This window comes from Solanum pennellii, chromosome 3 (assembly GCF_001406875.1).
Source record: "Solanum pennellii chromosome 3, SPENNV200".
Lineage (NCBI taxonomy): Eukaryota > Viridiplantae > Streptophyta > Magnoliopsida > Solanales > Solanaceae > Solanum > Solanum pennellii.
The window spans coordinates 72,777,121-72,803,824 of NC_028639.1; the positions used below are offsets into that span (position 1 = coordinate 72,777,121).

General features: G+C 35.5%; 2 protein-coding genes and 1 non-coding gene across 3 annotated transcripts; 1 reads left to right on the top strand and 2 right to left on the bottom strand.

The window, feature by feature from the left end:
• Nucleotides 1–576: 576 nt before the first annotated feature.
• Nucleotides 577–23,421, top strand: LOC107014520 (DENN domain and WD repeat-containing protein SCD1). The gene is made up of 31 exons (XM_015214449.2): nucleotides 577–967; nucleotides 1,050–1,143; nucleotides 1,476–1,677; nucleotides 2,342–2,483; nucleotides 2,581–2,681; nucleotides 3,035–3,098; nucleotides 3,339–3,452; nucleotides 5,472–5,692; nucleotides 5,818–5,872; nucleotides 5,956–6,039; nucleotides 6,655–6,850; nucleotides 6,963–7,092; nucleotides 7,185–7,248; nucleotides 7,333–7,377; nucleotides 10,207–10,282; nucleotides 10,399–10,472; nucleotides 10,559–10,609; nucleotides 11,063–11,220; nucleotides 12,012–12,059; nucleotides 14,481–14,538; nucleotides 14,644–14,727; nucleotides 15,428–15,689; nucleotides 15,771–15,970; nucleotides 16,561–16,625; nucleotides 16,800–16,923; nucleotides 18,685–18,866; nucleotides 19,613–19,684; nucleotides 19,768–19,928; nucleotides 20,068–20,109; nucleotides 21,855–22,063; nucleotides 23,134–23,421. Exons 1-31 carry the CDS (start codon nucleotides 794–796, stop codon nucleotides 23,227–23,229), a joined length of 3,648 nt encoding a protein of 1,215 aa, XP_015069935.1. The 5' UTR covers nucleotides 577–793; the 3' UTR covers nucleotides 23,230–23,421.
• On the bottom strand, nucleotides 12,904–13,033 carry LOC114076587. Its single transcript, XR_003577648.1, has one exon. It is a non-coding gene; the product is annotated as a small nucleolar RNA snoR137 (small nucleolar RNA).
• A 331-nt stretch (nucleotides 23,422–23,752) lies between the features above and the next one.
• Nucleotides 23,753–25,798, bottom strand: LOC107013892 (transcriptional regulator DEF1-like). Its single transcript, XM_015213768.2, has 4 exons — nucleotides 24,710–25,798; nucleotides 24,549–24,620; nucleotides 24,194–24,406; nucleotides 23,753–24,039 (listed from the first exon to the last, which is right to left on the bottom strand). Exons 1-4 carry the CDS (start codon nucleotides 25,587–25,589, stop codon nucleotides 23,954–23,956), a joined length of 1,251 nt encoding a protein of 416 aa, XP_015069254.1. The 5' UTR covers nucleotides 25,590–25,798; the 3' UTR covers nucleotides 23,753–23,953.
• Between the last annotated feature and the right edge of the window lie 906 nt (nucleotides 25,799–26,704).

Consider the following 26,704-nt stretch of genomic DNA (forward strand, 5'->3'; position numbering starts at 1 on the left):
AAGAATCAAATCAAACTCAAACCAAATCGACACATATACATATTTTATTTTTTTTATAGATAAAAAATATTATTTACATATAATCTACTTTGGTGATATATTTTTAGTTAGTTTATGATTTTCAATTTTATATATTTTATTTCAAATTTGGATTTTGTAAAATTTTGTATATATACATATATATAATTTATTTTATTTATAGCTAAAAAATATTATTTATAATGTACTTCGCTAATATATTATTAGTTAGTTTATAGTTTTCAATATGTGAGTAAGAGATAATTGGATAATTTTAATTGCAATTGGATTGATTTGAAGTTTCCGTCTAAATAAGGATATATATGCCAAATTTGCTAACGGTGAGGTTATAAATAACTTTTCTTTAACGGTAAGGACAAAGTTAACCAATAAAAAAAAGTTAATGAGTATTTTTGATTCTTTTCCCTAATTTTTGTTAGGGATATAATTTTGCTTCAATTAGAAAAAAATAAATTTATTTTAAAAATATTTAAACAAAACGAATATAAAGAAATTAAAAAATATTTTTCTCGATATCAAGCAAAATACTTACTTTTGAAAGTCGGAAAATCTGTATAGGGCTGGCTCTGGCTCGGAAAGCTATTAGTTGCTACTTGCTAGTCTGTAGTCTTGACCCAAAATTCGAGTTGAATTCGGTCTCGGTGGACGAGGGTCAGGGCCAACAACAGCGAGAATTTTCTTGTTCAACTTCAATTCATATGAATGCAATGTATCAGATCGGAGTTAACGTATAATCTGAAGTTGGGATCTGTCAATGGCTAGGATCTTCGAGTACTTCGTAGTATGTGGTATTGGGACAGAGATACGGACCTTGGATGGTAACAGAGGCTACCATGGCGCAGGGGTTATGTATATGCCAGCGCTTCTTGATCAGTACCCTCCTTCCAATCATACTCTCTACCCTCCCCCTCCTCCTCAACTTCCTACTGTAAGCACTCTTTTCCAATCATAATTTAAATGATTATATGTTTTTTGCACTACAAATCATTTTTTGCGGTTCTGAAATGCAGTGTGTTCTACCAGCTGGTGTGGAATTCTACGGGTCAGGTTTTGATTCAAATGATCCATCAACTCTCCCCAGGAGTTATCCTATTGTTTTGACTGGTATGCTAGTAGCTTTCACACAATATCTTCCCTTGTTTTCTGGAATGCCATTGATTGTGTACAAATCCCTTCAACATACTTATGCTAGGCTGGACTAAAAAGTTGTCTGGACGTTTGAACTTTACTCTGTACAGGTTGTAGTTCTATTGCTGGTCTTGTGATAAAACATTATATCCATATTTAATAACGAAGAAGGATTTAATTAGACTGTTGTTTTAAGGTCATTTTATTAGAAGAAAAATTAATCTCTTCTCTGTGCCTTCTGCTGTTGTCAGTTTAGTCTTTCCGCTTTCTTTCTTTTATTGGGTTGTGACTAGTGTTAATGGCTATAGAGGGTGATGGGTCAAAGATCTACGTCAGCTGCATCGCATTTCGGGATCCTGTTTGTGAGGATATTGCCGAAGCTTACTGCATTCCTGTAAATTCATATGCTGACAAGTGCATCTGTCTTGTCTCACGCTCTCCCAGTTTTCAAATCCTTCGAGATGCCCTTGAGGAAATTTTTGTGCTTTGTTTTTCCTCCTCTGGAAGCAGGTATGGATTTAGAGCTTCGCTGTTTATGATACAACCATGGACTGTTGACACATATATTGCACATCAATTTTTAATGATAAAAGTTCATACTTTGTATTTAGATCTCCCAGAGAGTCTGCAACCCGTTTCTTATTAATGAAAAAAATATTGCTATTTTATTGGTTTATTTTTCTGACAATCCTGCATTGCTCAAAAGTGTATATCAGAAACAACCTCTTTATCCCACAATGGCAGGGGGTAATGTCCGCATACATCCTATTCTCTCAAAACCTCACTTGTGGGATTATGTTGTTATTGTTGTTGTCAACAAGGGAAAGGAAAGAGAGAAAATGATTTGAGAAGGCTCTCTACCTTCTTTGGTTTCACAAGAGGAAGTTAAGTGGAGAGAGTGTGAAACATCCTTTTCTAGGGTCCACCTTTTTCCTCCCCTTCTTCTCCTACTTTACTGGCTTATATTTTTCCCTACCCAGTTGTGAAGCAAGGGTTACATTTTTCCTTTTCCTGCATGTGCACAAAAAATGTTATAGAAGAATAATTATAAAACTTCTTATTCTTACTTGACTACAGAAAATATATGGATTGCAACAAAAAGTTTTTTTTGTTGTCCCTTTTTCTATATTTATCATCTTTCGCATTAATGTTGTCAGCTCTGCAAAAATTTCAGCAAGCCACTGTGGGATGTTATAGCATATTCAGTCTCCAATGTACCTTTGCCAACACCTGGAAAAGATAGGGTGCTATTTGCTATTGAGAACAGCCTTCTCTCTGTTGAAGTTCCACCAAAGGAGGGCCTTCCTCATGCCGATGTAAGCTTACTAGCATTTGTCTTCTTGAGAGTTTTTCCAGTTAGGGTGTCTCACTGGATGGTTGCTTCAGGATTGACTATATTTTACTTGATGACAGATATCATTTCAGCCTTTGCTTCAGTGTTTGGATGTGGACAATGTAATCCAATTATTTACAGCTGTTCTACTCGAGAGAAGGATTTTGCTTCGATCGAACATGTATTTCCTATTGCTCTCACTCCTGGGGAACCATAAGTAAATTTGTTTAATTTCTTCAATTTATATGTATCACTGTTTGTATCATCTCCTGTTTCTTGTGCATACCTTAAATTTTAAATGATGTGTGATTAAGGTTAATTGCTTACTAGTATTTGCAAGACGCAGAAGACAACTGTAAAACCCCTAAGCAGAGAAAAAAAGTGGTAACTGTATATATTTCATAATGAAGTAATCAGTACATAGGTTGTACCAAAATCATATTTACGAAGAGCTCCAATGTACTGTCCTTGTGTAGCTGATTCTATACTGTTGTGGGATTCATGTTTCCTAATTTCAACTTACTGATTTTGTAGGTATTCTCTGTTAACACTTGTATCAGAAGCCATATGCCACTTAATTTATCCGTTTCGGTGGCAGGTGTGTTTTACTGATTTATGAAATATTTTTGGGATTTATAGCTTGCTATTCCAATTTCTATCCCGTGCATTTTCTCAAATTATATTATATGCATGTATATATGAATTTATGAATGTATATTTATGTATGTCTGCATGTTTGTATGTATATTTACGTAAAGCCCTATCCTATGGGGACTTTATTATGTTTTGAGGTTTCCACGGACAGTCATCTGATTTTCTGACGTTTGTTGTGCTGAAGCATGTCTACATTCCATTGCTGTTTTTCAGTGGAGTAGACTATATTGATGCTCCTACGCCATACATGATGGGCCTTCACTCTGGCGTGGATACTTACGGGCTTACGATGGATGGTGTAAGTTCACTTAATGCTTATAATCTAATATAGACACTTAACTCTCTTTATCCTTTTCATTTGATACTGAAATAACTTGAGTTATCATTTTGAGATTAAACAGTCGTCTTCAGTGTTGATTAATCACGGAGCTTCATGGGCTACCTCTTTTTGATAGTAAAGTAATTTTATTGGCAGACCAGCACCAAGAAAGTTCTACCTCTACTTAGTTTCGTATAAAGATGGCACTGTTCTTCCATGTTTCCCTTTTATTTTTAAGCAAAAGAAAAAGTATCTTGTGAGATTTTAAAGATGTCATAGAAATCTCTAAAGAATTCTTCTTTATTGATGGTGATCGGTCATACTATACATAGCCTTGCTTTGTTTCTGGCCAAATCCTGATTTATTTTTGCTTCTCTCAATCGACGACAGCTTGGATAGAAATGGTAGTTTGATATGACTTTATTGCATATGAATATGAGAGACATTATCAGGGAAATTGTTGGTAGCTTAGTAGTGTAGTCTGAATCCAGCTAGTTCCCAGCTATGTTGCGCGGACTCTTCATTTTTCCAGCCGAACCCGTCTCGACGCGACTCTGGTGCGGGTGCGGGTGCGGGGTGCGTGTCGGATTCGGTCAGTCTGGTCCGGATACTTTGACCGAGCCGAGAGAAAAAATGGAGAAGAAGAGATCGATTTCATGGCCGGGGAAAGTTGACGACTTTTCTCCGATGAAGTTTGTATGGAAAAGAACAGTGAAGAGGCAAAGCTTACAAATAGAGAAAGAGAGCAGACAACTTTTTTTGTCCCTGAACATAGAGGAGGCGAAGCTCCATGGACAAAACAAAGAGTTTTAAAGTCTTTTTCATGAAAAATAAGAGAGAACTTTTTTTCTTGAAAAGGAACATACCATGCTAAAGATTTCTTGGGAGAAGAAAAGGCTTTTTTGGAAGAAGAAAGGACAACACACAGTATCTTAATGAATTGTAGTGTCCAATTAAAGTTAGGATATATATATATATATATGATCAGTTTTTTTTATAATAAATAAAAAGAATTATATTTTTTTAAAATTAATTAATAACAAGTTATAATTAATTTATGTTTTTAAATTTGTATATCTATAATTGATATGCTTTAAAGTATATGTTTACAAGATATTTATTATTATTATTATTATTATTATTATTATAACGATATTTTATAATATTGAAAAAATTTAGCCGAATCCCCACACCCGTATCCATACTCGGATTCGCACCCCCGAATCTTAAAATTTAAATTTTGTCGAGTCCGACTTTCGGATTCGCATCCGTCTCGGATACTCGCACCCGAGTCCGAGCAACTTAGGTTCCCAGGCTGGAGTGACGTTAGTAAAGTTTTGCACGGTCTCAGATATGCCAAGCTTGAGCCAGTATGAGTCAGGGTCGAAGCAGATCCAAGCTTTATAGGTTAAGGAATCGTTGCTTGGTAAATTCTAAATGACATTCTTTTAACAATCTCTTTAATTCACTTATCCTTCGATTAGGTTTTTCATGCATAGGATACTTCCATTTACCAGAACCACCACTTCACACAATAGTGGTCAAAACCTCCAGTTCGCTTACTAAACTACTGACGCTAAACTGCCTGACTCCGTTGTTCTCTAAGGTATAAAGACAAGTAGTGAGAAGGAGAAATTGATGGAGAAGCTCATATATATATCAATAGGAAAAGCTTGCTAAGCCTGGATTTATGGTTCAACTGGCACAGGTTGAGGGACTTATGACTTAGATCACAGGTTTGAGACTTGCGTCATGCTAAGCCTGGTATTTAAGTGGTGAAGGGTAGAGGGAAGGGTTCATTAACTGAGTTCTGAAAGCTGCGGTTGTGGCCCTATACAGGTTTCCGGGTCATCAAAAAAAGCTGTGTACTTACCAAAAAGTAGTGAATTAGAGTCCTCTTCAGTATCATGCTGAATCTTGGAACTTAGCTTTAGTGTGCTCTGACTTAATTTACTATTTATCCCACTTTTTTGATTTGTTCTTTCTTTGATGTTTTAGGTAGTTATAGTGGATCTTGAGCATAATCGCATCACTACAACAGAGGACATTCCTCCCATACCAGAGCCAGAATATAGTACCCTGCGTGGTGACATTATGAAGTTGTTGTATCCAAATGTTGTTGGAATAGACCAAATGAAGTCTACTCGAGCAAATGTCTCCGATCAGTTCCAACGAGGTGGCAACAGACCATGGGGAGAAGAACACGACATTCAAATTAGGTGATTCTTATGTGTCATTTTACAATATTTGTGGTTGCTTTTGTTTGTCTCAGGGAGGATACTTGAAGTTGTAAGTTAAGGTTTCAAATAAAATGACATATTACTGGTTTTTGTTCCTTTTGCAGATTTACATTCTTAAAGTTCTTTGCATCAATACTTGGTGGCTACCGCAATTTCATAGTAAGAAGCTTATACTTCTAACTAATTGGCGTATCAGGTGAAAGTGCAACTGAAAAGTAAGATTTTTCATCAATTTGTATCAGGAAAATACCGCAACACAGGTCTTCAACTCTCAGGCTTTCCTGAAGAAGCGCTCTCGGTCAACAAACCAGCCACCAGATTCAATGGTGATGTCGAAGTACCCATCTTGTGTTTGTAGACATACAAATTGATTTAACTTGCTTGTAGTATAAATATTTGGTCTTTTATAAGATATACAGGTTCAACATGTCAAAAAGGGCATGCAGGAATTTAGGATGGATTATTTGATGATAATATACATTTGTTGATCCTATATGTTACATATATAATATTTACTTAATCTATACATGGTGTGTTTTTGTTAAAGATTTGATGGGATTCAGTTTATTTTAGTAATGGACAAACAAATAAGACTGATTTTGCATTAGAATTTCATCACATAATTGAAGGCTAATATCTTGATAAGATAGGGAGGACATAGCTTAGGACTGAGAAGTAAGGAGACTCCGACATTCATGTTCAACTTCTTTTGTTTTGTAAGCCTATTGTGTGATATTAGTATAAGATGAATGCGACGAGGTTTGTTAAAGCTCAACCTGTAATGAAAAAATTTCACCTCATCCACCTGCTTTATTTCTAATATATATGTATATTTCATAGGTACACATATACACCTATACTTTCATGTGCTTTTTCTGTATGGTTATTGCTTCTGGTGTCACCAAACTTGTGTATTTATTTTCTTTGTACTTTGCCAACAGATAAGTCAGTTTTTAGAATCCCAGGGTTTCTTGGATTATTTGGAGAGAGGTCTTGGTTCTGAAGAAAACAATAATAATCTCCTCGATAAGTTACAAGATGCAATTGGCAGGGGTCAAAATCCTCTTTCAGTTCTTCCTTCACTTATGGCAGAGCCAGAGATCATAACTATATCTGATCCGGGTGTGGGGATTTCAGGTATCTTTTCTTATTATTGTGATGTGTCTAAATCATGTTTGATGAACATACGATTGTTGGGATGGATACAACACTGATGTAAACCCCCCCTTTGCTCCAAAATAAAAATTAGGATCAGGTGCCAAATACTGTTATGACAGGTTTCCTGCAAATGCCAGAACGGAAGAACAGGAGGAAAAGAGGAAGCAGATTCTAGCAGCAGCAAGTGGAGCACTTGAATATTCTGGGAGGCATACTACTAGGTATGTCCTATGTTATTATGTGGGATTTCTCTGGATGTTAACATCATTTTGCTTCTCTAAAATGAAAATTAATTTTTCCTCCATTTCATTAGTTCACTTTCAGTACTTGCTGGAAATGATTCAAAGGCCGAAAGTCTAAGCCCCAGAGAGCGAGCTGTATGTTCTCTATATTTTGCTTGTGATGTCTGTGATTCACTATTTTGTCTCTCTCAACCCAGTTTTTTTTTTTCTTCCTTACAGGCAGAGAGGGAACGTATGGTTTTGGACATAAAAGTTAAGCTTCAGGTGAAGTATTTGTTACCCTTAAACCTCCAAGTCTTTTTATATCAGATGCTTCCTTCTATATATTCTCTCTTAAGTTGTACAGTATATCCATATCAGATTCTTTAAAATGAAAATTGCAGAAGCACTACCAGTTAAGGGTACTTTAGAAATTAGTAATACTATTCCTCGTTACATTGAGTTCATCATTCCTTAAAATTTTCCTTGCTTTCCTTCAATATTACACCCATCTTGAACTGTTCCATATGGAGCGGAAGTTCATAGAAGTGGAAGTTATTGACTACTATTCTATTGTCCTTAATTTTCTTGTTCTATTTTTACAATAAATTTGTATCATGGAGCAAAAGTGGAAGGAGAGTGGCCCGTCTATTTACTTTCCATGCCTAGTGATTATGTATTTTTTATTGTTTGCTAGGATTTAATGAAAATGATATCTGTTATGCTATTGCTCTCGTATCCGGAAAAGCAGAAAAAGATGGCTTATAATGCACCCTTGATCCTTGTTTTGCACTTATATGATCTATTCTGTTCTATCTTTCAAATCTAGAAGAGTAGGAAAGGCTGGTTTTAGTGCTGTCCTGCTCTTTGCTTTTCACTTTGTTACATATGAAGGAAAACAGTTCACGCCCCTTTTCCTGCCTGTGCCTCTCTATCTTCTTGGATAGACAATCAGTTGCCTTTCACCAGATGGTGAGTAATTTTTGTTATAATAAGTTAATATTAATAGAACTGGAGAACTGAAAGCCACCTGAACTATTAGTTTGGACCTCTTCCTATTATTGCGGTATGTCTATGTTGCTGATTTTAACCAGAAAAATAGTGAATCAGCAAACAATTATATCAGAAACTTCACTTTTAGTTATTTGATCATATTTGAGTTTCTATTATCTTGAATACACAAAGTCTTCCTGAATTCATGTTAGTCCACTTCTCCACCACCAGTGGCTAAAGTTTGTATATAAAATACTTAAATAGGAGGTGTACTTGGTTCAACAAGAAGAAAAAAGAACTGTTCTTTTTTTTCAGAAGAAGTACAAAATAATATATTCTTATCAAAAAGGTTATTTGAAAAAACAGAAACCAAAGTTGTCCTGCCGCCAGGTCTTTGGTTCCCGAAAAGTAAAAAGTGTCAGTTATACATCACACAAGATCAAAACTTGGTTTCTTGCACCAATTCTATTGACTCTGGAATTTTAAGTGAACAAGGATAGAGGGGTCGTGGGCTCATTACCCCCAAGTTCCGAAGTTGAATTAACTGCTTTCTTGGTCATTCGAGAAAGAAAATGCAATTAAAGCTGTCTTATTAACCACTTACATTTGAGCTTCCTCATCACATTAAGACTGGGGATGTGTTGCATGTAATACAGTTCATTTGCTTCCAGATAGTATGCAAATTACATCTGAAAATAATACACTTATTGACTGTTGTATGTACATTCCTGGTTTGGCTTTAAATTGCATGATCTTTTAACAGATTCAGTTCTTTGAAAAACTTTGACTAGTAAAAATATGCAGTTATTAGCCACTGTACAACAGCCTAAGATGGGTAATGCTACACCTATTATTTGACCAGGTCGGTGAAGTCTATACATTTTTATAGATAGACCAAATATTCATGGTCATCATTCATCACATAACTTTGATCATATTACATGATGTCTGGAATGTATTAATAAGAGTTGCAAATAGTAGTGTTGTCATTCTTATAGCTTACAGAGTATTTTCCTAATAAATGATGCTGTCTGAATTTCTTAGCATTTGCAACATCGTTAGTTTCGTCAGGACAACAAAAGCACTAGCAATTAGTATTCCTATAAGAGAATTCTGCTTAGTATTTTGATGTTTCTCAGAAATACTGAGTTTACAATACATAAATACGTAGGTGTTCTCTCTTTTTCGAATGCCAAAAAGTTAACAAGAAGTTAAAGTTCTTCATTTCTTACGGGTCAATTTTTCGAGTTTGACAATGCAACTTAAAATCCATTTAGTTCTCAGTAGATGGACTGTGTGCATCTACTCCATTTATCTCTTAATTTTCCGGCTTCCAAGGCTCAAACTGACTTGCGAGCTTAAATGGAGAAACTTGGTGAGTGAGGATCGATATAGCCGACCCCAACTGTTGGGACTGAGGCATCATTGTTGTTGGTTCTAGTTGACTTTTTGTGTAGTGTAACAAAATTTTCCACCAACTCTGTGGAAGATTTCCATCAATCTCAGAGGCATTCAATGGACAATGCCTAGCACGATCGTTGACACTCTCTCAAGATGGGAGGAAGCAGGAATCGAGGCAAAGAACAGAAGTTATTGGAGGACAATTCCAGCATCATCTGGTGGACCATTTGGAGAGAAAGGAATGCTAGAAGCAGATCCCTACAAATGATCAAAACAGATTGTATTCAGTTATTATGTTTTTGGTGTACAAAGAGTTCCCCTGTAGATGCAGAAGCAATCCTAGAAGTATTAGAATCATGCTAGGCTTGCTGTTTTTGTTCCTAGATTTTCATACGTTTTTGTAAAGGGGCTTTCAGTACTACATAAGTACTGGTTTATGGTACAAATCGTTACCTTCTCAACAGAGAAATTCTCCACCAACTTTACACGGGAAATTATGAGCTTATAAAAGAGCTATTGTAAAGTATTAAAATTGACTATCATATTTAGCTTTCTTGCCAAAGATATTTTTGATTCCGACTTAGGTTTCTTTTGTCTGCTCTGTACATGTACCTGCACTTCTGTGGCCTCGTGGATGCCTCTTACTTTTTTGATGAAAGAAAAAAGACTTCTCATATAGATCTTTAATTCCATATCTGCAATTGCTTTTCCTTAAAACAGGGATTGTGGGTACGCCTTGTGAATTTGGGACAAACTGATGATCCTCTTTCCTCCTTTGAATATGGAACCATCCTCGGTATTTTTCATAATATCCCAGAATTACTGGCTTTTTTATGGTTAATGCTGGTATAATCTACTGTCCTAGCAAATGCAGAACAGGCTAATTGGCTGAATATTTGTGTTTTTTATCAGCACTTATTGAGTCAGATGCTGAAGGAATTGGTGGTAGTGGTTTCGTTGAATGTATAAGAGAGCACATTCATTCAGTACGTAGCTTCAAATCAGCACTGTTATCTAATCATTTGACATGCTTTGTGCACTGACTTCCACCCTTTGCTCCACATATTCATAGGGTTTGAACTGTCAATTGTCAGAGGAGCAGTTTATTGCAGTCAAAGAACTGGTAAAGTGACACTTCCTACTTTTAAGTGATACTGTTGACAATTTTCTTCAGTTTTCCCCTCTGAGATGACATTTTTATTTGATTTACAACTTCATGCAAGACTCCTTAACTAGCACTTTTACTTTTTAGTGATACTTTTACTACTCAGTATGCTTTCACTTTTGTTACTTCTTTTAAATGGCTTTGGCCTGTTTTTTTGTTGAGCCGAGGGTTAATTAGAAACAACCTCTCTACCTCTAAGGTATGTGTAAGGTCTGCGTACTCTCTACTATCCCCAGTCCCCACTTTGTGGGACTACACTAGGTATTACGTTGTTGTTTTACTCCCTCACCTGTCACTAGAAATATCACAATCTATTCTGAGTATTCCTTCTTTCAGCTAGCTAGCCAAGAGCCCAACAGGAGCATTCATGGACTCAACTTGTCTAACATATACTTTTTCATACAACTGCAGCTGAAAACAACAATTAATCTTGCTATGTCTAGGAATGACATGGCAACTGTCAGAGATGCCCTGGAAGTCTCTGCAGAAATGTACAAGAAGGATATAAACAATGTCTCCGACTATGTTCAACGACATCTTCGTTCTCTTTCTATCTGGGAGGAGCTACGGTATGTTTCTGTCAAACTATATAATACATCATAAGTTGATGTCTCATAAAATATGTTACTAGTTGATGTCTCCTTTTCTGGTGTCATGTTAAATTACACAGTACAATCAAGGTAACAACAAGATCATATATGTCCATATATGACCAATCAAAGTCCCCAAGGCTTTGATCTAGTGGTAAGAGTACGACATGTGATGTGTGGGTTTCGAACCTTGTTGTAAACAAAAGCCTAGTATTATAGTGGATAAGGGTAGAGGGCGGGCCCACTATCTATCCAGTTTCAAACTTTACACCGTTGGCCCTTGGTATTTCTTGGTTATAAAAAAATATGTGACCCATCAAAGTATTCTTTCTGGAAATTTTACCCCTATGGTGTTCGAATATCCAGGTGCTATCTCCTTCATATATTTTTGAATATTCAGCATAATTTATTTATTTTTGAAATTGTTGTTCAGCATAAATTTTATTTCAATCCTAACTAGCTTTTATTGATTAGATTATAAAAGAGCTTCCACAAGTTTCTCCTAACTAACTACTGGAACTTTGAACAATTAGCGTATCACAATGGTTAAACTTTAAAGGGTTAACTTTGTCCTTTTACCTTGTAATCACTATACCTCAATTACAAGGGTGTCTTTTTGAATTGTGGTGTTGGTAATATATAGGGAACTAAGACTGAGGTTCATAACTTTTTTCAAACCTTTGTCTTTTTTCCTTTTTCTTTGATAGTCTATCAAAGTTTGAGGAGTCTGTATGAGGTTTCCGACTGACATCTCCACCTTCATTTTGCAGTTTCTGGGAAGGATACTTTGATTGTCTACTGGACCGTTATTCTAGCAAGTAAGCGATTTATTGATCTATGCTCCATACAAGTTTATATTACACCCATCATTATCTGTATGCTTCGTTTTGGCATATTAGCATTTTACAAGTCTTGCCTTGTTTTCCTTTTCAATGACGGTTATTTGGATTGATAATAATTTCTCTAAATGAATTACTGAAGCTAGGATGCGACATGTGGATTACGAAATACTTAGTGTCATTAGCTGAACTGCAGCATATATGTTGTAGACACTTTAGATACCGCCTCTCCTACATGAAAGGAATTCCAAGAGATTCCAAGGTAAGAGGTTTGTATGAAGAATTTGTCGGCGTGACAATACAATATAGGAAGAAGTTGTCTGACAGACATTATTTTATAAAAAGTTGTTGTCCGACATACATTATTTTATAAAAAGAAGTTGTCTGAGATATATTAAGGCAAGGGAGAGTCAATTATTTTACATATACTAGCAATGTCCTCTCAATTGCAATGTTGAGTATTAATGATGTAAAAATCAGCACTAAAAAAATAGTCTGATTTGTGCAGGGTTACAGTAACTGGGTAGGGGGTCGATTCATATTCATTCTCCATATCATGCATTAGTTTATATCTCTCCAAATAGAATCAGTTGTCACCTAGGCAGGATACTTTTTTTTTTCAATCATTGGCAATAGACTAAGATGACCAAATAAGATCATCATGCTGATGAAAACAACTTGAACATCTTCAAACAAGATCCAAAAATAAGACATGCCAATTACATTACTTCTGTTAAAGTACCATATAATAACTTGCAAGAGACCAAGAATATAATTTGCAGTATGGTTATCAAAAAGGACTTGGTAGCACATATCCACAAGAGAATGTATCTGGAGACAGGTAGCAAGATGCAATTGAAAGTGCACCATGCTGTTTAGTGCTGACAGTTTATTTATGCTTCAGAAACATGAACATCGCTCACTTATAAAGAGAGTTCACCATAAGAAGCAACACCTTTTTAATATTAGCAACACTCATCAGCAATAGCAAGAAAACGGAATTCAAAAAGTTTTGGAAAATAAATGTTGATCCTTTTCCTTTCCACCTTGCAAGGCGTAGTGAATAAGGAAATAATTTAAGTTGTCATTGAATTCAAAAGAAGATCAATCTTTGTAAGAATCAAGCAGGACTCTTAATATACAACTTGCAGCTTCCAGTTGAGTCTTTTCACATCTCTCTATTACTCCCTCCCAAATAGCTTCAGAGTTATGCTTTGTCTTCAAGGTTAAGCCCACATATATTGTTGATACATTTTTAACTGCCATGGGATAGTAGCTAGCTCCCGTAGATCATAGACAGAGTTGACTGGAGTTAGAGGCGGTTAATGCTATGTTGCTCGAACTCTCCAAAAATGATTTTGCACCCGTGTTGGATACTTGGGTTCTACAAAAATGAACTACTTTTGAAGGATCCAGCGCACACCCATCAACATTTTTGAAGAGTTCATGCAACATAGTTTGGACATGAATTGAATGATATTTGAAAAAAGGTAGTATTTGAAGTTAAGTTGAAATGGCTATTCGGAAGTTGAAGCTGTGTTTTGACATGTATTTTACTTGTAAAAATGTTAAAGGTATTTGGAATGAAAAATTGACAAAATGTGTCATTAAACAGGTTCTTAACATTTTTTTTTGTCCAAACCTGCCCTAAGACTCTTGGCCCAATTTTCATGAATTCCTGATACACCTTCCAAACCACCAAGGATTAGTCTCGTATATCTTTTTTGTCTTTCCTCAAGTTCACAGAAAAAGTGTCATCCGCACATAGAAGGTGTGAAATTACCTAATTATTTTCTTGCCCACAGTTAATTGTGGAACTCTTGATCCAATCATCAGTTGCAACAAAGTTGAGCATTTTGTAAGCCCTTTCATAATTCATAGGAACAAGAAAGGAGAAATTGATCTCCTCGTCTTTAGCCCCTTTAAGTTGGAAAGGATCCTTGGGTATAAATTCTCCCTGCGTGTCAGTGGAGAAATGCATTTGAAATATTTGTGGTTCTTGTTGAAACATGCATTGCATCTGCATTAAAACCATTAAAAGCTTAGATATCTGCTATGTTTGCTTTTCTGCTGGTCTACATTCTCATTGTAGTTTGTCAAATACTCAAGTTATCTATTATTGCTTTTCATGTATCCAACAATATTGTTAAGAAGCTACTAAGCTGAGAGACATCTTCAACCCTATGTTTGAGTGATATAATACTTAAGAGATTAACCCTTGTTTATGCACTACTCCCCCAGAAACAGTGCAGTCCCATGATCTTGGCATCACCTTCCTTAACAAGTTTCTAGGCGTCTTTTGTGCTGCCATTTTCAATTATACTTAGATTTGACCCAAAAGGGAAAAAATGAAGGAGAAAGTATGCATGATATTTCAAATCTATGTTCTCTTTCTGTCAGGTCAACCAATTATGCTACTTTGGTGACAACCCAGCTCATTGTTCTGGCTACTCACATGGTACATCTTATCCTCATTGTAAAGCAGAAAGTTGTTCCATCCAATTGCTTTTGGGATGATATTTTCTCTTCTGAATATTGATTCTCTTCCCTTGTTTTCTTGAAGGCTGGCCTTGGACTTCATGATACTGATGCATGGTACATGATTGAAACAATAGCTGGGAAAAACAACATTGGGTACAAGCACATTGTGAGTTATATTAGACTTTTTCTCATGTCCCTAATCCGCCTCTCTTCTTTTTGACGTGGAGGTGTTTCTGTAGTTTGCCATGTTAATGTTAGCTTATTATTACTTGTAAAAATTGAATGTTTCCTAGGGCGTTTCTATCTGTTTCTTGCTATAGTTGTGTAAATCCAACTCAATATGCTGAGGAATACAACATTACTAGTTCCCAAAAAAAAAAACCAACATTAGACAGGCTAGTTAGCTCCTTTTTACCCTGGATCCGTAATGCAGGAATTCTATGACTGGGCTGACATATTTTTTGGTCTTTTCATTTGATTTTAACCTATAGCTTATTTGTCATAGTTAAAACTTACTAATAATCACTTGTTGTCACACAGATTGTAATGTTATTTTTTAGTGCGTTATGAGAATCATTGAAGAATGTTTTAGCTGCTGCTCTGCTTAATTTTTGGCACTCTACCTTCTGCGCTTCTGGACTATATTGTTATTCAATTGTCCGTTTCTTCAGCCTTGTTCTCCATATTAGTAAAAGTTGGTAGTATTTGCATGCTTTAAGCATGTTTTTTGCTCAAAGCACTTGACACCATGTTTAGAACAAGTTTTCGAGGAAAAGAAAAAGAAAGGGTCTTAAAAGATTGAATAATGGACTTCAGTGTTGCTAAACTTTCTTACCTAATCTGTTAATTTTCTAATTTATTGTCAGATAAAACTCCGTGGATATTTATCCCATGTCCGGCATATGTTTGTTGGATACTGGGGAATCCACTCAGTTAAGTTACAGTCTGCATCTACCTTGGGATTACCTTCTCCGCGAGCACAGGATGCATCTGATGATGCTCAACAACCTGCTGAGGCATCTGGTATCGGAAGAAGCTGGGTCCAGAGCATGTTCAGCAGGGATACGTCAATAAGAGCCAAGTCTTTTGGTCGTGTTAGCAAATGGTCTTCTGATAGTGGCACTCTAGGTATGTAGTATTCCTTCTATTTTGCACACTATGTTTCTTCCGTGTGTTGCATACTGAGATTTGCTATTCTATTAACTTCAGCTTCAAGCGAGAATGGGACGCCTCGAAAACAAGATCTATCAGCAGCTGGACAAAAGAAAATGCAAACCAGCATCCGTACATTAAGGGGTCATAGTGGTGCAGTTACCGCTATACACTGTGTGACGAAAAGAGAGGTTTGGGATTTAGTTGGTGACCGAGAGGATGCTGGTTTCTTTATTAGTGGAAGCACAGACTGCACGGTACAGATATATGAATTATTGAGTCTGAATGTTTTTTTATAATTATTACCTTTGTCATGGTCCAATTTTCCTTATGCTGTAAGACCCAATAATTTCTTTATTTTAGTTGTGAGATAACGTATTTCTAGTTTTAAAAAATTCTTAATGTGTCTTTATTGAATATTGGAATGATATGGACCCCATAGAGCAGAACAGATACAGATGGCACATGGAACTGACTCCAACTAGTTCGATATTGAGCCATAATGAGAAGAATAGTGATTTCCATCTTTCCTTATGCCATAGCTTCCAATCACATGCACAGTGAACTCAGACACACATTTATTTGTGTATGTGTGTATAATATGCATTCTATTATCAAACCAATTAGTAATACCCTCCTATTGTAAATTACATGCATTTAATGTTCTCATAAAAACATTCAAAACTAAAATAAGAGAGAAACAAGAGTCAACCATGTAATGCTTAAATGAGTTACCTATTGTGTATGACATGATTATCTTGTAGAGATAGAGAGCAGCAGTAGCAAATTCAAGTGTTTGTGATCTTATTTTGCCATTTTAGTTATTGCTCTGGCAAAAAATATGCAGGTGAAGATCTGGGATCCTAGCCTTCGTGGTGCTGAACTTAGGGCTACTCTGAATGGTCACACAAGGTAAGATTATATGTACTTTCTTCTCATTGCTGGTGTTTAGCTTATTGCTTTCAACTTACATTTAAGTTTTGGTTATCTCTTTCATTTTCCACCACTTGAAGTTAAATGTAAGAGAGTTTCTTGATCTTCTCCTTTTTTTAGTTTCTTTAATTTTTTCATCTGTCTTCTTTACAGGACTGTTAGGGCAATTAGTTCTGACCGAGGGAAGGTGGTATCAGGATCCGATGATCATTCTATTCTTGTATGGGATAAACAAACAACACAACTACTTGAAGAATTGAAGGGCCACAATGCACAGGTTCCATTCAATCTCTTCATGTTGAATGTGCTCAATCCTTTTGTTTGATATCCAAATAGAAAATGATTCTTTTTTTGCTTGCCTTTTGGCAAGTATTTTCATTAATGGACTTCAAAGCAGTGAACAAGTGCAAATGTGGTGTAATTTAACATAAAGGAAAAGTAAAATCTCAAACTGAACTTGTACGATCTTGTACCAATGTTGCTAATGAACTGAAATGGTGTTGAAGTGGAATATAGACTAATCAGGAACCTAAGTTGTTTGGTATCTCTATAATTCTTGCATAATTCTATGGGTTGATTTTATCATTCTTATAATGACAATACTTCTTACTTTATTTCTTCTTAGACCATCTCCAACCCAACACCAATTTTTACACCAAATCCTAAATTTTGGTGTTTTTAGCTCCAACCCACACCAATTTTTACACCAAATTTGGTGTAACACTATTTATCACACCGATTCATTTTTTTAATATTTTGATATTATTTCATTATACAAACTTTTTATCAAACATTATATAAATGGTATGTTTTAATTTAATCTCTTGTATATTTAATTATTTCTAATATTTTTATAATATTAATTTTAGATATAAAATTTAGCTTTTTTATAAATTAATTTTTCTATGCATGGTTTTTAAAAAAATTAAATTTATGTTAATTCTACTATAAATTATAATTGAATATAACTACAATTAACATTCACAAAAATTAAAAATGCACACATATAAATTGTTAAACAAATAATACAATGTACTTAAAAATAACCGAAAATAATAAACTTCATGACCGTCACGTTTTTGGAGAAAAAAAGTGCTACATGATATATTAACTTCATGTATTATAATGGACACCATGATAATTGAGGATGAGTATGATCTTAATGCACCAATCAAGATGCGTCAGAAGATCCAACTCCGACCTTAGAAATGATAATAGATGAAAATATCAATTTCAATAATTTCTAGCTTGACATAAAAAATTAAATGACAAAGAAGCTTATTTTGAACTACGTAATGCATTAATAGAGCATTTATGGGAGCACCATAGTGATCTTGAAAGTTGAATATTTATGTAGAATTTAAAATAATTTTTTTAATTATGTAATGTTTATTTAATTGTATTTCATTAATGATTTCACTTTTATTTGTATTATCTATTATTATGTATAATGTATAATATTTGCTAGCAATTTATATTATTTAAAAAATTATGGTACAAAATAATTTTATATTAAACAATTATAAAAGGAAATAGTATGAATTCTATATGGTGTTTAGAAAGAATTTTGTTTTATAAATAAGACAATATAAATGGAATAAGAAATAATAATATAATAATGAAGAGAGAGAAAAATATTCCTTTTTGGTGTAAAATTTGGTGCAGTGGGTTGGAGTTGATTACACCAAAAATAGTGTTGATACCAAATTTGGTGTTTGGGTTGGAGATGCCTTTAAGCAGCTTATCAAGATATCCAGTTACCTTAATCATTTGTGTTGCTAATGAACTGAAATGGTGTTGAAGTGGAATATAGACTAATCTGGAACCTAAGTTGTTTGGTATCTCTATAATTCTTGCATAATTCTATGGGTCTTGATTTTATCATTTTTCTAATGACAGTAGTTCTTACTATAATTCTTCTTAAGCAGCTTATTAAGATGTCCAGTTACCTTAATTATGTGTACGATGTGTAGATGTACATTAATGTAACCCTTCTGGTGATCTCATCATTATACCAAATCATACTCTCTTCTTGTAGGTCAGCTATGTGCGCATGCTTTCAGGTGAACGTGTCCTTACTGCTGCCCATGATGGGACAGTAAAGATGTGGGATGTAAGAACAGATACTTGTGTTGCTACGGTAGGCCGTTGCTCTGGTGCTGTTCTTTGCATGGAGTATGATGACTCAACAGGAGTCTTAGCTGCTGCAGGCAGAGATGCGTATGTCACTTCTATCAGCATTTTAAACAACCTGTTTATTGTGTTCATCAGAGATGTCATGTAAACCTGGTTTTTACAACTTAAAATATTATGATTAGGGGTCGTTAATTTTGAGGGAAAAGGAAAATTAATCTACTTACAAAAATTCTGCACTAGTTACACGGAGATTAGTTTCTGGTACAGAACTCTGTATTACTATTGTGATCTCTACATGACTACCATAATGTTTTGTTTCAGGAGTTCAAATTGAAAATCAAATGGAGTATTACTAATACTTTATGACTTATGCTGGACTCTCTGTATTACTTTTATATGAGATAGAATGTGGAATAGGCATATGTGTATTCGATATACCTGGATAAGAGTATCTAAAAACAAAGATGTCCTTAAAGTAGGCTTTTCCTACATAATAATCTATGCATTACTATTGTTTACTGTGCAACAATCCTATGCATTATTATTCACCACATGGAAATCCATACAATATTATGCAGCACCTTATAATCCTTGAATAACTTAGAGCATGTTTGAATTGCCTTATTTTAAGTGCTTTTAAGCTAAAATAGCTTTTAAGCATTTTTTTTGCAGTGTCTGGGTAATTTTTAAGGAATGCTTATAAGCACTTGATGTTAAGCTAAAATGTTAAAGAAAACCAAAAGCCAATCCAAACATGCTCTTAATCGTTAATGAATATCACTTGTTAGTAGACTGGCACAAGCCTGACTTCTTTATATTTCCATTTGAAGGGTTGCAAACATTTGGGATGTTCGTGCTGGGAGGCAAATGCACAAGCTTATGGGACATACAAAATGGATAAGGTCAGATAAGGTTCAGAGTTATTATCTTTTTCCTTTTATGCTGTGCTTCTATGATAATTAATGGAACTTGTAATTTCAAACAGATCAATTAGAATGGTGGGAGACACGGTGATAACAGGTAGTGATGATTGGACGGCACGAATCTGGTCTGTTTCTAGAGGACAATGTGATGCAGTGCTAGCTTGCCATGCTGGTCCAATTCTATGTGTGGAGTATTCCTCAGCGGACAAAGGGATAATAACAGGTCATATTACCAGTAAATAAAGAAGTATTCGATTTCCGAGTTTCCTTTTATTGTTTCTCAGGGTATTATTATTTTTCATCAGTTTTGTTGATCAAAATCTTGAATAGTACGTTCTAAAGCATGAAAAAAATGCTCTCAGGTTCAAGCGATGGTCTTCTGCGGTTCTGGGAAAATGATGATGGTACGCATAAGTCTTTCCTGAAAATTGGTTGTTTAATTCCTCTGAGTAACCCAGTCTGTCCCTGACTTAATGGAGAATTAGCTAGCAATATGCAGTTAATGTAACAGGGAAAACATTGAATTGCATGTGAATCCATCTATTATAGTTTATTATCATCATAGTGAAGCTGATTCCCTTCTTCCTAAAGACTCATTAAAAACATCCGAATCCTTGACTCTCTAATGGCGTTTGGCAAATCAAATTGTTCAGACAGATAGCTCATGATGCCTTTTTGAGTTACACTTAAGCTGGTTCTTCGTTTATCTGTATTAGATACTATTCTTTTATCAGCATTAGTCTTGTAGTTTCTTGTCCGTCGATTTTTGTTTGCTTTTCCTATTATTTGCTAGGTCTTCTTTACTTCTGTCTTTTTTTTCTAAACTGCTTTGATATGTGTTACTCGAGCCAAGGGTCTTTTGGAAATAGCCTCTCTACCTCCATGGGGTAGGTAGGTAGGGTTAAGGTCTGCTTACACTCTACCCTCTCTAGATCCCACCTCTGGGATTTCTAGACCCCACCTGTGGGATTTCAATGGGTTTGTTGTTGATGTATTAGAATTTAGATGCTAATATGTTGTAAGTTATTAATGACATCTCTCTATTTAAGGTGAGATTTCCTCCCGTAATATCAATAATAGTACAACTCGCCTTGTCAAAGGCTCGCTTAACCCTGAAGCGAGGTGCAAGACATGTTGAGCACTTTGCCCCACTTAATTCGCTTCACTGTCATTATCATTAAGGTCCTAAGACATATTTTATCCAATAAGCATTCTCTTAACAAGGCGACGCTAAACAATGGATATTTCTCTTATCGTTATTTTTTTTCAATTTCTTTGTCCTATGTTATTAATGCTTTTTAGTATTAGTCTTGGACTAAGCATATATTTTTGTATCTTTTCTCCATTTGAACCTTTTTTTTCTCGTTAAATCCCATGTGTTATGTGCGCTTAAAGCCCTAGCGGACTTTAGAATTTTTTTTTTTTGTGATTTTCGCTTTTGATAACATTGGACCCAACTTATCTTTTCTTTTTCTCTTTTTGATCATTAAAAAAACTGGAACTCTCTATGTTCAATTTGATTTATGGAATTGTTCAAACTTTTTGTGACATTCTAAAGTTGGGAAGCATCAAACATAATCATAAGTTCAGAACCTGCATTTTAAATATTTTTGTTAGCATGATGAAGTTTTTCTTTCACTCAACCCTCTCCAGACCTCACTTGTGGGATTACACAGGGTATGTTGTTTTAACACCATCATATCAAAAGTCTATCATCAATTTAATGTAGCCTTGTAATGCCAGAAGTCTGATATTTAATGTACCCTTACCCGGCCGAGAATTCAGAGTTTTCTCATTGAATTGGACTGATTGTGAACTGTCATGGTTAGTACATAAGACTTTCCGTATCCATTTGAGCAATCTGATCTTAGATTGCATCTCTGACCATGGATGGGGTTTTATTCTTTTACTGGCTGACATTGTCAATATGATTGTCAACTGTGCTATTGAAATTTAGTATATAGGAGTATTAAGCAACACATTCACACAATATTCTTATATACAGCATGCTTCTAGCTTTGCTGGACATTTGATGTTTGGGATGTTGGTAGACGAATGTTGACATTAGTTAACTATCTTCTCTTCCATAGAGATGGATGGACGATGAACTGGTTGATTGAATAACTAAAGCTGTTCTTCTTATGTGTAGGCGGCATAAGGTGTATAAAGAATGTCACTATCCATACTGCCTCAATATTGTCCATTGATGCTGGGGAACACTGGTTAGGAATAGGGGCTGCTGATAATTCAATGTCTCTCTTTCACCGTCCTCAAGAGAGGCTAGGTGGCTTCTCTAGTGCTGGTTCAAAAATGGCGGGGTGGCAGCTCTACAGAACTCCTCAGAAAACAGCAGCAATGGTATGTATTTTTATTTTTTTTTGGGGATAAATTGTTTGTTGTTGAGATAATGGTAAAATAACACATCTGAACTATCACTTTTTTGCAAGTTTCACACCCCAACTATCCGTTGTTCCCTTTTCCTACCTAAACTATCACCATCTTTGTATTAAAATACAGTTGAAGCTGACTGGGCCAACTATGAGTTGTTCCTGTTTCCTACTTGAATTATCACCAGCTACTCAACTAGATAAGTTTTAATACATAGATGATGGTGATAATTCAAGTAGGAAAAGAGAATAGATCATAGTTGGGCTGTGAAGAAGTGATAGTTCAAGTGTATTTTTGACCATTGTCTTTTTCTTTTTTGGCTGTACCAGTCCTAAACCTTTTTGAGTGATACTAATAGAAAAAGCATCTAATGAATCAAGGAACTAGCTATAATAATTTTTAAAATGCGCCTAGGCAGCAGTGTTATCAAAGACGTGCTATAAGCGCGCTTAAGCCCTGAAGCGAGGCTCAAAAGGTGTTAAGTGCTTCGCCTCACTTTATGTACGCTTCATGTTGTCAATCAAGGTTCTAAGGCAAACATTTCCTTGCCAATGAGCCTCTTATGAAGAAGTGAAACTAACTAATTGATATTTCACTTTATCATAATTCTTTTTCAATTTCTTTGGTCATATATTTGTCATTTATGTTTATAATTATTAGACTTGGACTAAAATATATATTTGTATTATTTTCTCCCTTTGCGCCTTTTTTCATTAAAGTCCATTCTTTATTTGCGCTTTGCGCTTAAAGCCTCCACGGACCTTACAACTTTTTTGCGCTTTTAGCCTTTAATAACAATGCAGTAGGCACTAGTTTCAAGGTATACATTTGAATTAGTGGAGCAACTCCGGTGGTCCTTCTGATCACCGGAAAACACTTCTCCTCAGGTCTCCACTATGTCAATTTTCCTGTTTTAGTATTTTCTTTTCTAAATTCTTTTTTCTTGCCATGCCCCTGCTGCCTTGGAATAGATCAGTTGTAGTGTTAAATACTGTATCATTTGCTCTTTAACTTTATATGCCATCATCTTTTATCTTCAGGTACGATGTGTGGCTTCTGATCTTGAAAGGAAAAGGATTTGTAGTGGTGGACGCAATGGGTTGCTTAGACTGTGGGATGCTACTATAAACATCTAGGTTTTAAGGGTGACTGTTGCATTTTCTTGGGGATTATGTGTATAAGTTTGCTCTATTTGGTTGCACTAGTCACTATGTACATGCATTGTACATGTATCTTGTATAATTTGTACTCAAAATAGATTGAACTTTTAAGCTCGTGAAAAATTCTTGAACATTTGTCTGAGTTATAAAATTCTTTCTTTCAAAATATTTAGCTCGATAAATTTATTGGGGCAGCCTTACAAGATTTTATAGCAACTATCTCTGATTTTTTATGGCAACTATCTTGAACATATGCATATACAGACATAAACATTGGTTTTGAATTGCAGTGAATTGTGTAAATAAACATTGTTTCTATAGTTGCCCCAAGACGATTCATATCAGGAAAGAGATCAAAATTGTTCTCATAAGTAGAGTAGTATCATCTAAGCTATAACGTAAGTGGAAAGTGAACCTAATTGAAGTACTTAGCCTTGCTACTATCATCTAACTTCAGTAAGGGAATTAATGGTGCCGTATGATGAGCTATGAAAGTTCCTTTTGCATTAAAAGATAGTTCTTCATTATGAAAATCCCAGAAACATTTCAAAATTTAGCATTATTTCTCTTTCCCATTTGGGGAATTACAAATCGCAAAGGAACACAGAAACATACATATAGACAAAGATCTGAAAAGTTAAAAGCCAGAACAAAATTTAGAGAGAAGCACAATATAAATACTTTAGTTTCTACAAATTAATCAGCCCATCATGGCTTGGTGAACTGGAGGGACCATAGCTTGTTGTAACTGCATGTTCTGTTTCTGTGCCTGATTTCCTTGCCATCCTGTCAATGAAGAACAATCCATGTAGTTTAGAAATATGAAACCCATAAAACGGAGGTCTGGTTCATAATTTATAGATAAGGACCATGATACAATTGACCTAGCAACTCAATACTTGTGATTATAAAAATAAAATAAGGTTGTAAGTAGAATTACCAATGGAAGGGTCAAGTCCTCTGTGGTGAAGCTCTCGATACTCTTGACAGAGAGCACAGCATTCACAAAAGCAGTGGATTACCCAGTCAGGTGCCGGTGATTCAATTAGCCCGTACTGGCTCCTCAGCTTTGTACGATAGGTGCATGACATTATGCAAGGCATTCCAATGAACATAAGAATCGCCCCATAGATTAAGCCGCTAGTGGTACAAGCTATAGTATAGACAAAAAAAGAGAGAGAGTATCCAGAGTTAATAGAAGATAATTATGTAAGTAGAGAAAATTCACAAGGAACCCCAACTGCTATGAAGTGTAAGAATTTCCATTTTTGTTTTCTTATCTATGTATCACTTACGAGTTTGTCCAGAGTCTACAATCTCCGCAATCTGTCCGAATGTCAGGCAGGGGAAGCATGCTGTGATGAGAGCTGAAAGTTTGCACTAGTTAGTAAATCACATTGAAACTTATACTTTTGCAAGTGTGTGCTTGAGTGCATGAGATTAAATAATTGCTTACCATTTGTGGGGTCTTCCATGCAATCAAACAATCCAGTCTTCCAAGATTCAGTTGGAAGAAGTGGCTTGAAGGGGATGCCCATCATAGGAGGTGCTGGTTGCATCCCTTGTTGGTATTGTCCCATACCCATTCCTATCTGTGAACCTTGCGCTAAACTGTGCTGTGGAAAATTAGTACCTGCTTGAGGCTGAGAGCTAGCAAAAACTGGCACGTTATGATTCTGAGGCACAAATGCATGTGGTCTAGAATATAATTGGGGATCAACTTGAGGTGGTGGAAAAGCATGTACTTTATTAGGAGTTGGAGGAAAGCTATGTGGTTCATAACTGTCCTGAGCAGGAGGGAAGGCCTGTGGCACCGTTTCTTCTTCTTCTTCTTGCATAGGAGGAAAGGTATGCGGCTCGTTGTAATCTTGAGCAGGTGGGAAGGGATGCGGCTGGGGTTGAGACTGAGGCGTAGAAAAGGCTTCTGCTTGAGGTTGAGGGTCATGAATGGGAAAGCTGTTGTGTTGGCTAGGGTGTATCGGTGACCTTAGAGTCCCTGATTTGGGCTTAGGCTGCTTCCTTGGTCTCTGAGTCTTTCCATTTTGCTGAGAAACCTGTGTGGTCACTGCCTGTACATATTGTTGTTGTTGTACCGAGTCCTCATACTTTTCGTGTGATTCACTTTGCATTGTCAGTTCTTGTGATGGTTCGTCTTGACTTTCTTCTGGATAAAGATCTTCATGGAAAGACTCAATGGATGGTGGAGGTATTTCATCAATGGTTTCAGGGGCTTGATAATGGTCAAAACTTTCCACTTGAGAAGCGTAATCTTGACGAAGCTGTAGCTGGTGCTGATCATTTTGGTTTTGAACTTGAAACTGATGAATACGCCCCATCTCTCTTCCCTCTCTTTGTTGAATAAAAGGATCTGAGTTGATACAAGACTATTAATAGACATGAAATAATAATTATGGAAATTTGGCTCCCAAAACTCCCACTAGGCTCATTGTTTAGTTTTGGTAAATTTGGCTGTTGAGGGACATGTTGATTCCACGTTCCTGCATAGTTGATTGATGTCAACTATAGAGATAATGGGAATATTATTACTTTAAGTAGCCTCTATTTATTAAGTTCCTAATAATATGTGAACACTCAATTTCCTTCTTAATAGCCAGGGGCGAAGCTACAATATCATGTACGGGTTCAATTATAAACTCCAAATTCTGGCTCTACTTTGCTTATAGCTAGTCGGTGCATTAACGTGAAAATTATCATTCAATACAATGAGAAAAACGTAGAGATATGAACAAAATTTGCTATCGTCAAACAATGATAACTTTGACCTGATTTACACAATGCCAATAAGTGATTGCAGTTATTATGGAAATTTAGTAGTATCGTGACGATGACAACTCTAAACCAAAGACTTAGTCCACAAAGCAATGTGAGCATCTTTCTTCAAAGTCAACTAAAAGCCTAAAATATTTGTACACTTGTGAAGCACTGAGAGACGACTTTTCTTATATAACTTTCAATATATTGATTGTACAATTCCAATAATCATCTTTGGACTTTGAGTATAATATGTAAAAGACTTGCACTGTTAAAGTATCTTGAGTAACAAATATTGGGACTCGCGTATAAAATGAGCATCATCCATAGTCGCATCGCATAAGTGGTAAGACTCAGGATCGAATCTGAATTTGAGATCTCTAATCAAGAGCATTACATTATTTTGATGATATTTATGATTATTTTAAACACGATAAGATGTAATTAAGATTTAAGTATAATTATATCACTAATCTCCGGAAACTAGAAAGTTGATAAGGTATTGATTTTGCGTATTGCATTTACATTTGGGAATTTCGAATAGTGAAAAAGACGTAATTACCTTAATATTATTTGAAATTGAACAGTTTTACCTAACATTTACTTTCAATCCAATTGTATATCGTTGTTAGGTGAAATCTCATTTTTTTCCTTGACGCTATCGCCTATCAACGATATG

What these genes read in the sequence shown, in the direction of transcription:
- LOC107013892 (XM_015213768.2), bottom strand. Translation starts at nt 25,589, where the DNA reads ATGGGGCGTATTCATCAGTTTCAAGTTCAAAACCAAAATGATCAGCAC. An exon ending in TGTAGACTCTGGACAAACTC is followed by an intron (nt 24,407 to 24,548) that starts GTAAGTGATACA and finishes TCTATACTATAG; the next exon opens with CTTGTACCACTAGCGGCTTA. An exon ending in AGGACTTGACCCTTCCATTG is followed by an intron (nt 24,040 to 24,193) that starts GTAATTCTACTT and finishes CTTCATTGACAG; the next exon opens with GATGGCAAGGAAATCAGGCA.
- LOC107014520 (XM_015214449.2), top strand. Translation starts at nt 794, where the DNA reads ATGGCTAGGATCTTCGAGTACTTCGTAGTATGTGGTATTGGGACAGAG. An exon ending in GTGGCTACCGCAATTTCATA is followed by an intron (nt 5,873 to 5,955) that starts GTAAGAAGCTTA and finishes AATTTGTATCAG; the next exon opens with GAAAATACCGCAACACAGGT. An exon ending in ACTCTGAATGGTCACACAAG is followed by an intron (nt 16,626 to 16,799) that starts GTAAGATTATAT and finishes TCTTCTTTACAG; the next exon opens with GACTGTTAGGGCAATTAGTT.